Source organism: Amphiprion ocellaris, chromosome 23, assembly GCF_022539595.1.
Source record: "Amphiprion ocellaris isolate individual 3 ecotype Okinawa chromosome 23, ASM2253959v1, whole genome shotgun sequence".
In the NCBI taxonomy this organism is placed as follows: Eukaryota; Metazoa; Chordata; class Actinopteri; family Pomacentridae; genus Amphiprion; species Amphiprion ocellaris.
In genome coordinates this window covers 16,368,739-16,379,290 of record NC_072788.1, presented here as the reverse complement: position 1 = coordinate 16,379,290, position 10,552 = coordinate 16,368,739, and the positions used below count along the sequence as shown (strand labels likewise).

General features: G+C 41.9%; 1 protein-coding gene across 6 annotated transcripts in view; it reads right to left on the bottom strand.

Moving 5' to 3' along the window:
• Positions 1 to 536: 536 nt before the first annotated feature.
• The window catches only part of pcdh7b (protocadherin 7b), a 111,310-nt gene continuing 101,294 nt past the window's right edge, over positions 537 to 10,552 (bottom strand). For 2 of the 6 annotated variants that reach the window (XM_055007543.1, XM_055007544.1), the window contains exons 3-4: positions 6,388 to 6,406; positions 4,980 to 5,119 (exon numbers count right to left, since the gene is read on the bottom strand). In XM_055007543.1, the coding sequence (XP_054863518.1) occupies positions 6,390 to 6,406 (17 nt within the window). In that variant the 3' untranslated portion in view covers positions 4,980 to 5,119; positions 6,388 to 6,389. Of the gene's footprint in view, positions 5,120 to 6,387; positions 6,407 to 10,552 lie in introns of all 6 variants that reach the window. The other 4 variants (XM_055007541.1, XM_055007540.1, XM_055007542.1 and 1 more) reach the window with 3 other exon arrangements.

Below are 10,552 nucleotides of genomic sequence, written 5' to 3'. Positions count from 1 at the left end.
ATATTGGACTTAAATTTAGCAGGTGGACAGAAACATGACTTCAAATGAATGCTAATGTGTTTGCTATGTGTAAACAAGCAACTGTTTGCTAATGCATTAGCCATGACTACCTGACAAGGTGATGATTTGTGTGCCCTCTAGTAACCAAAAACGCAGTTAATGAAACTTTAAATAGTAGTAATATGTAGAATGTGGATAAAAATACTAGAAAATAATTAGCATATTTAATCTTGAATATTTAATGGTTTGCATAACATAAGCAGATTAATGCTGCGTGTATCTGGAATACAGTGCTTACATAGTGAGCACTTTTATTATAGGAACTGTCCTGTTAATGCTCAGTAAAATGAGTGGTCATTAACAACAGTGGCTTTTATAATTAAAAAAAAAGCAAAGAATTAGAGCTGTTTACATTAAGATTTTAATAAGAGCATTATAGTACTATGGCGCTGCTATTTGAGCAATTAAATGATTTTAAGTGTTCTTTTTTTCTTCAAAGAGCAAACATAATGAAACCAAATAGACTGGAATGACACTTGTTGTTTTACCATGTTATATTTTAATTTCTGCAGAGACAAAAATGACAAGCAATTTATTTACACAAACCTGTACAAAAGCAAATTAAATTATGTAAAATATCTCATAAATAGAAGTGGACTTGCGTTCAATACACTTTGCCATGTTCAGCTAAGCTGCGTGCATAGTGACTCATATTAAACGATGATAAATTTGTTCCTCAATTTCTATATCAACATCCAAGTCGCAGGACAAATAGTAATGGTTAATATTACAAATCTCATTACACACTGTGAATGCTATACGAATAGAGGAGAGCACAAACTGAGCACATACCTCAGGCATCAACAAGATACAGACATTTTGATGGGAGGTCATGTTTTTTTGTCCAATGTTAAGAAGAGAATTCCAACATAAAACCACCAGATCATCATCCAGATTTCTGTAGCTGTTATCTCGGTGAATATCAGAAAAAAAAACAAAAAAAACCAACAAGCTACTGTGTGTATCACTACTCAAAAATGATGTAGTATAGATTGCACTCAGTGTAGTTGCCAGTGTATGGCAACTTCTCTTTCATTTCTTCTTTTTTTTTGTCAGAGGTTCGCTCCACGGAGTCTTTGTTTTCGCTTTATCTGATCTAGAAATTCAAAGCATCACCTCGCAACATCACAGCAAACCCCGCACCGCGCTTATTTGTACGACAGGGTTTCATCATCTACTGATATGCATATACTGTAAATCTGTGTGTATGAGTGTTGTGTTGCACAGCACATCCTGAGGTGTGTGTTCTGTCAGCTGCTCTCCCTTGCAGCTTTTTTTCCCCCCACTTTCACTCCTCCTAGTAAACCATCACATTAGCATTTTTATCTCTAGGCTCCCTCAACTCTGAGCAGTCAAATGTCTCCAAGCATTTTTTTTTCTTTTTCCCGCCCTCTATTTTTCCAAGCTTCTATATTCAGTCCTAGAGCTTGTTTCATGCACAAAGAAGGTTACTTGACCTCTGATGTCACACATGTACATGAGTGGAACACGACAAAAAAAAATCCATTATATCATTATTATTTCTACCAACAAGCAACTTTTTGAATGTACCTGTACTCATTCGGTTATGCACTAAGCTAGGAATGGATACTTCAACAAGATAATTGAACCCAATGAACAATAGCCATTTAAGCATTAGACCTACAGGCTAACTGACATTTGACTGGTCGTCCTCCAAAAAGCCTTTTGACATCATGGGATTTCATCTAAGATATGCAAATGTATTTCAGTCCTTAAATGCCACCCCATCTACTTTTTGTAAGCGTGTCAACAGAATTGTTTATGCACCATTCCAAACCAACATTTAATCATACCAATTGGTATAAAAAGGCACAATTGCATATTTGCATTCACTCTAGTATTTTTTTTTAAAGTTTTTTTTTCTTTTTTCAGAAGCACTCTAAATATACAAAGTGGCACCAGATAAAGAAAAAAGTAAAACACATAGTACATTGTCATGATCATTTCCACGGTTTTGACTGTTACTGTGTCACTAATCAATGTATGAGATTAAAAAGTAAACTACAAGATGAAGAAGAAAAAAAAAGTCCTTATGGTAAAAAGTTGATGTAAAAGAAACATATGAAAGATTCGGGTTTGTGTTGCGATTTAAGAGACAAGAAAGAAATTTAGGTTGAAAAAATACATGAAAATAAATCAACAGTATGGTCTTAATCGATGTACTAAGTTGTACTACATGGCTAATGTCTTTTAAGTATAACAAAAGCAAGCAACAAGATGGATTTCCATGTTTACAGGGTAACATTTTTTTTGTACATTTTGTTTTACAGTTTTTTTCTTCTTCCTTCTCAGTAAGTGAAGTTAAGTTCCCATTAAACGTGCAGTAAAAAGTAAATATTTATGTATACAGTTGATAAGTATAGGAGCACTTTCTTTCAAACAACGAGTAGTACTTACAGACTATAGATTGCCGGAATGCTGAAAAAGCAGCTCCGGTCAAACCAAAGGGGTTTTGCTAACATACAAAAAGTTCCATTGCATCTGATATTCTTTTGCTTTATTACAGTCATGAGATTTTGCGCCTCTGTAGCTGCAAAAAAAAGAAAGAAAGAAAACCCACTGTAGACAGGGAGGCACAACATCTCAACATTATAATGTGTCTGTGTGTTCGTGGTCGTAAAGCGTCAGCTCTGAGGATGTAATGGATGTTTTGTTGAGACATCACATTCTTATCACTCCAGCTCAATCCTTCATTAAAAGGTCTTCACGTAATGTGTACTTAAAGCAAAGTTCTCCCGCAAAGCTATTTTTTTCTGTGTGTGAAAGGGGGACTGCTTCATCCTGTTCGCGAAGCTTTGGTTTCACTTTGACACCAATTTTCTCTGCTTGTAATCCCAGAACATCCGGGCATCTGCTCAGTCAGACGTTGCTTTTTGATTGTTCTCCATTGAGCAGATTCTTACATTCATGCTCAAAGATGCCATCACCATGTACTATGGAAAGCAACATCTACTAGTGATAAAAGGACTCTTTGACAGCCACATGTGGGTTAACTTCACCTTGAAGGCTTGAGAGGAAGTGAAAAAGAAGCTGATGCTTGTTGGTCACATGTACATGATGATATTTATTGCTCAGTCCTATCACGCAACAACAAAAAAAGGAAATAACAGTAAAAAGCTGTCCTTGCAGCTGTTTTAGGACCAACTTGGCCATGTTTATGCCCTCCTAATCCTATTACTGGTGTACATCTACAGGGGCCTATACAAAAATACCATATACTGCATATCTGGCCCATACACATACAATTTCAGTTGCACCTCGATAATTTTTATCTCATGCCACACATTGCGACACACACCCAGGATGTTCAGTTAGTACAGCAGCACCACTGGTCTCAGTTAAATGAACCTGCTTTTCTGCTTCTGCATGTGTGTGTGTCTGCGTGTGTGTTTGAGAAAAACAGGGCAAGTATTACAACTTGGTATAAGCAGTCGCATCCCACCAAGGTGATCCGAAAATGTACAACTGAGGACTCACATGCTTTTCCAGCCAATGCGATTATACATCATGGTTCTAAGATCTTGCATTTCTTAGGAGGGTTTTGGTCTCAATCTCGCCAATCAAAGACAAAGAACGAGAGACTGAGGAAAGGTAGCGAGACAGAAGGGAATGAGAGCAGTTAGCACTGTTGCTATGGTCCAATGTTTATGTACAATGAGTGACACCTGTGAAGAGCGTGTGCACCGGTAGATTAGAATCAGTCATCGTTAAGTTCATCAAAGTCTACCAATGTGGTTGTAGTCTAACCAAGGGGTTGTTGCAGCAAATTCCATTGGGTCCCATTTCCATCCAAGAATCTCCATATCAAGAGAGGACTGAGTATTTAAAGCTTAGTCTTTCCCGTCCTTGTAAGATTTTAATACGATCAGTGAATGTTCTGCAACTTTAATCGCAAACTGTAAAGATGACAGAAGCCATGGTCAGTATGATACCATGGGACCGTTGTCCAGTATATTTCTCTAGCCACAGAACATCGTGGCCAGACAGTTGCACTGTTCGGAGATAATTTTTTAAAAAGGCATATCCAGACGCACGTCAAAGTCAAAATAGTCTGTGTACAGCTTTGTTTCTAAAAAAAATAAAAATAAAAAAAAAAGACAAACCTAGAAAGAAATGGTCTGATTTGTACAGTGTCAACTTCAGGGAATGGGGCCTTGAATGAGAACAGGGGGGAAATGCATGCATGTACTGTATATGTAAAATGAGTTGGTTACTGTACAGATTGACTGTCAGGCAGCAGACTGTGTCCCAAGAGCCCGACTCGCCAGTAGAACAGCCTCGCTGAAAGTCCAATCGGCAACAGTTCTTCCTCCTCCTCCTTTCTTCCAGGTCATGGCCGGAATTAGCACTTTAAAAATGGTACTATGTGTATAATATCCACTTAGATTTTTCATTAAGGAGTGTTGTCAAAGTCTTTGGAGAAAGTTTAGTCCTACCTTGCGCAGAACAAGGGTGGCTAAAAAGCTTCTAGAGCTGTAATGGTGGTGGGTAAGCAACTATGCTTAGTGTTGTATTTAGATGCCTCGTGGTGTGGCATATTATGTGCGTCTCACCCTCCCAGCTCACAGATACACCTCCCGTCGTGTCAGAGTACCACAGGATGTGGGCTTGTACTCCCCAGTGGGTGCAAGGGGGATCTCCTCAGTGGGGTGGCCCAGCACCTCCTCCCCGCCTCCTGGCGAGCCGTAGGAAGGCGAGCCGAAGGCTTCGTAGGAGGAGGAGGAGGAGGCCATCTTCTTGTTGAGCAAGTTGCGATTGCGGTCGCCCATCATGTGAGCAGCGGTGGGGTCTCCGTTGGCCATGGCGGCCATGGCGAGGGTCTCTTGGCTGCCGGGCTGCTCGGCGCTGCTGCTGCTGCTGCTGCCGTTGCCGCTCATGAAAGTGGAAAGCTTTGGTTGTTGAGGGGTGGTGGTTGACTTGGATGGCCGTCGCTCGGGCGACGTGCGCACAGGCATCCAGCAGGAGTCCGAGTGGCCGTACTCGTCACATTCCCGGGTGCACTTGCCAGTCATGGCTACGTCAGGCAAGGGCCGAGAGTCTAGAGAAAGCAGAGAAGAGAAAAATGTAAATGATGCTGTTTGTTTTACTAAAGTGGGATATTTAATGAGAAACTGACAATGGTAATGATAAACTCTCCTGCCACTAAGTGTTTGTTGTGGTTTGTGTCACATGATTTGGCTAATATGAATTCCTTCATTAGATGCGTGAATCTGTATTTTCTCCCTAAAGAGGTCATCACTGCATCTGAATGTTAATGGAGAAGGTAGAAAACAACAAAAACTGGTCACGATGGTTACCAGGCATCTATTCCCACAGCTAGAAAAGTTTAGATTTTTTTGTATCACCAGTGAATATAAGAAAGCGTCTACGGATAAAATTGCATTTGTTTTCATGCAGAACCCACACCACATGACAGAAACGGTAACAAAAAAAACAACAATGAAAAGAAGACTCCACTGGCTACGACAACAGCCTCAAACTAAAAAACAGCGGCGTGAATCAGAGTTGAAATAATGTCATGCTTCAAAACGCGCTTGTGCTGATAGGGGAAGGGAAAGGACGAGGGCGGGGAGGAGGGCAGCGATGGAAGGAGAGGGGAAGAGGTCAGTTTGTGTTTTTCAGTTTGCCCTCGTCTAAAATTTAAGATGCAAAATTTGGCCTGCACTGCATGTGTGTGTGTGTGTGTGTGAGTATGTTTGTGAGATGGGAGCGCCAACAACACCCTGTTTTCGTATTTTGGTGATTGACAGACGGCAATCACATTCTTATCTAAGTAGCTTAATAGCTTTGCGTGGCTCAAGCGCTCTGATATCCTCTTAAATCCACTAATAGGGGTCTTAACCAATTACCTAGCTCGGCGCTGGTCTCAGATTAACTACGTCTACTGCATTATTGTCGAAAGCAAATTATGTGCTTACAGTGCCACATCAGGACAACAGGTTAGACAGATACCCTACTGTCAATGACTACTGTCAGACAGTGCAATATGTGAAAGATAATTAACCCAAAAACAAACCAAAGCTGATGGATTGTTTCAATATAAGACCAAAACTGAAAAAAAAGGGAAGGAATTCTGCTCCACAGCCCAAATGCTTAAATGTTACACAGTGCCAGAGTTAACACAAGTGCCAGTGTCATATAGATGCTATGTTAGATGTAATTTATTCATGACCTGATGCAAAGTATGAAAAACCAAAATCAAGCAAAAGCGAGGAGGGTGAGTGCAAACCAAGCCAAGCATGCCTTTGCCAATAGTAGTAACAAAAAAAAAAAAAAAAAAAAAAAAGAGTTTGGACCATGGCTTACTTTTAATGCTCTTTTTCTCCTGTAAAAGAAAAAAATAGAACAGAAATCACTCTTTATGTCTCGCACTTATGCAGTAATATATGTACTGTATGAGAAACCTTGAGCAGCATTGAAACTGGAACTAAAAGACACATTGACAACAGCGCCAAAACAGTGTTATGTAGAGCAGACACATGACTGAGGACACAATGCAACCGAGACAAGGACAGCAAAGAAAGAGGAGACAGGAAAAACAGAATGAGAGTCCTCTAAAGTGCTGCTGATTCGTTTTTTAATCAACAAATGAATCACTTCTCTCACTATGAATGCCTTTCAGGAAAACATCGATATCACTGCAAGAGTGCCATTCCTATGCTGTTGGAAGTCTTATTTCTGCTAAATACCTATTGAAATCCATTTCCATGTCAAAAATTACCTTTGTAAAGCATCAACTAATGATTGCCGGTCAATATATAGCTGGTGCCTCAGGGAACAACCAGAACTCGATGGAAAAATCAAATAACTTTTTGCCATTAGTGAGCCCAAACAACTATTTCTGTTTAATGAATTGTAAAACAGCTAAATGAGTGAGAAGGAAAGCAAGAAAATAAAACGACATGGAGAGATGTAACTACAGTCAGAGTTAGCATGCCAGCTGATGAGATGAAAATGATAACTGTGGCTTCGGATCGTGGCATGTCTCTCCCTCCTTTTCCCTGCCTCGGCTTGACAAACACAGCCATCAAAGAGACAAGCGGATACCAGGTACTGATTGTCTTGCTCATTTACACCTACGATTGAGCCATCAGGCTACCCACAATGCACAGCGGCTCTCCTGAGGCCTCCGTGCCCTGCTCCTGAATGCTCATCCAATTGGCTCCTCACCCCAGTTACATTCAGACAAACTAGTGAGGAGAAAAAAGAAAAAAAACAGCAAGGAGGACCTCTTGCTTCCTCCTGCTCTCATGGGTAAGCAGCCAACATCTCAGCTGCCCCTGCACAGTGAGATGCTGAGGTAGTTTGCCGACGCTCTGTGTTGTGCATGCTGAAAGGAGACTGATTTCCAAGCCATGGTCCATCGAATCCACAGGCTTGCTAAAAATGAAGACATTTCCCACTGAGCTAATGAATTGGGCTGCTATATCAAAGCAAAGAAAAGCTTTCTTTCTCTTCAAAAGTGTCACCTCCTCCTGGATTTGGGCCATCAACATGGATACTTTGAAACCACTTTAATCCATCTGTCCTTGAGCTTTGGACAAATAAATGTGCTAGAGCCAGTCCAGACAAGGACTTTCACCTGCTGGCCGAGGCCATGCTAGAGTCACTTCAATATCTTGTTAATTTTGGCAAGAGTAGAAAAAACAAAAACATTCATCTTCCCATTTCTTTATATATCCTTGCTGGCGATCTTGATTCAAACTTACTTTAAATCTAAAAACCACATAATAAAAGCAAACAGTTCGATGTAAATCCAAAATTAATTGTAATTGTGGTTTCAGTGAAGAAAATGCGCAGTGTCGCTTCCATACATATCCATAGGCCCTTTCAAGACCCAATTCAGAAATCAGGACGTAGAAAATATCTTCAAAGAAAAGCCCTTAAAGCACGCACATCACAGCAGGAGACTTTTGTTACATATTCACAAATATCCCGTGAGCCCACGGTACCAACCAACAGCATAACACAATACAAGTGGGTCACTCTGCCATGTTGTGAAAAGCCTCGCTGCAACACTGAGAGCCAAACAAGAAGGCCTCTCCATCCCAGGTTGTGTCCCCAGGGCTCAGGCCTTGTTATTTGGGGATCCAGAGCTAGAAAACAGTGGCACAGTGTGGGTGCCACAGGCAGGGCCAGCTCTCTCCAATGCTAGAAGACAAGAGCTTTCAGCCAAGCGGAGGCTGGTCTGCTCATAATAGCTCACAACACTTAGGCCACTTTTACATTTACTTTAAAAAAAAAAAAAAAAGCTTTTGAAAGACGGAAGGAGGGGAGGTAGTGATAGTGAATCAGAGAGTGATTGACATATGAATTAGAGGGGCGACGGACCAAACGGAAAAGCACCAGGTTTTGCTAAAATGTAATTCCATATGGACAAAAGTCGTGTGCTGCTGAAGTGATGATTACCCACCGAGATGCCACTATACAGCAGTGCTCTGAGATATTAGCGCCTCATACTGTGTGCATTTGGAGATTTTAAGGAGTCTATAGAGGAGACTTTCTTCATTTATGCAAGAAAGCAGGCTGAAAGTGGGCCAGTGGCTGCACTGGTTGAGATGTGGCTTTTCTTAGCTGGCTTTAGTCAGCCACCCTATCAGCTGACTAGCTTACACTCTGGATATTTCAAAGAACCTCCACTGCTGGGTTACAGTAGCAATTTGATGCGGTGTCTTTAGCACTTGCTAAGATGTTGCAGCGGTAGGGGAAAATATGGAGACTTAGACTGTCACTGCTTCCGGGCATATGCACACTGGTGTCTGTTGTGTGGCCATTTCTGGGCGATTACAGTTTGTTGTGTTTATTTGTGTCATACTACTGTACTGTGTGTTTTCATTATTGCATGTCAGCAAGTTCACTTCCCAGTCTGCATTTAATCTGCGGCACCAACTGTCTAATTTTTGAAACACGGATAGACAGACTGAAACCCGGAGACCGTTGGGTTCTTCACTTTCGCCCAGCAGATTCAGCTCAAGAGGAAAGCTAAGGAAGGCACGGAGGGATGAAAAAAAGACAGGAAAAGTGAGAGAGAAGAGGAAATAAAGCAGAGATGATGTGCCTGCATGCATTTTTGTGTGTGTCCACACTATGTCTTTGACGGACATTGCACTTGGCTGGATAGCAGATAGGGGTCAGAGTAGAACGGGAGGAGGAGGGCATGAGGGAGAGGATGAAGACAGGAATGATGAAGAGAGCCAGGGATAGACAGAAAAAGAATAAAGGAGAGAGAGACAGAGATGGAGGGAGTGTATGTGTGCTGAGTATAGCAGGGTCAGGGCACGGGAGAAGGGAAACAGCAGACTGAGTGGAGAAGACAGCATGGCTGCCTCTGGGCCGTCACAGGCCAAACACACTGCCAAAGAGAGCAGCGGAGAGGAGAGGAGAGTCGGGAAGACAGGAGGAGAGGAGAAAGAATTGAGGACATTAACAAAGACAGGAGGGGGAGAGAGGAGAAGGAGAAAGGACAGAAGAGGAGCAGGAGGAAGAAGAGTGATGATAAAGGCAAGTTTGAGAACAAAATATGTACTGCACTGCAAACAAATCCCGTAGCACGTGCTCCCGGGTCACACCATGTGCTCTCAAGCATGCACACATTAACTTATCAATCCAAAGACCTTGATTTAGCCTGTTTAAAGCTTCAAATTAACTCTCCAACAAGGAGGTCCAGTGTGCAGCCAGATTCGAGGCGCCACTTACCTCTCCACTAACTCAATCTAATATGCTTCTGTCTCATTCTCTATATTAAGAAGGCAAAGAAAAACACTTTAACCTCCAAATGCCATTTACCTCCATCCGCATGATTTCAATTTGGAACCAAAATGGAACATCTTCTTCTCAATCAAGGCAAGAAAAGAGAAAGTTTTCAGGAGTTGGGCGAAGAAGCATGAGAGGGCGTCAGTGTGAGAACAGTGAGTCTAGCTTGGAAATGGGCTAGTGATTGCCTTGCACTTCTCATCAAAAGCCTCCCCGTATGAACAGATCTATTTTGCACGACAGAGCAATCGCCGCGAAGATGACATTGTACATCGCTGCGTGTCGTGGCGATTACTCCGCGTGGCTGCGGGAGGGTGCATGAAATATTTATTCTGAAAAAACCAAGCTTTTGGAAACACTCAAGCCTTTGTGAGTGGGGAAAAAAAATGAGAGGATAGAGAGAAAGGAGACAAATGAAAAGCGATACAACAAAAAGAGACGAGGATGAAACGCCGGCCAAAAACAACACCAAAGGGAGCTAGCGTTCTCTCCGCAGTTGCTCTGCAGTCGTCTTTCTTGTTTCTCCCTTTCTACTCATTCGCGCCTCTAATAGGGTCCCATTTAATTAGGTGAAACTTGCCGACTAATTATGGTGTAAGAGCAAGTCTCCCTGTGTTTGGCTGTCTCACTTTGCAGGGCCCCTGTGGCATTGCCGCGAAGCCGAGAGGTCCTCAGCATCAAAGACAGACAGGCAGACAGACACTCTGAATATACGCAC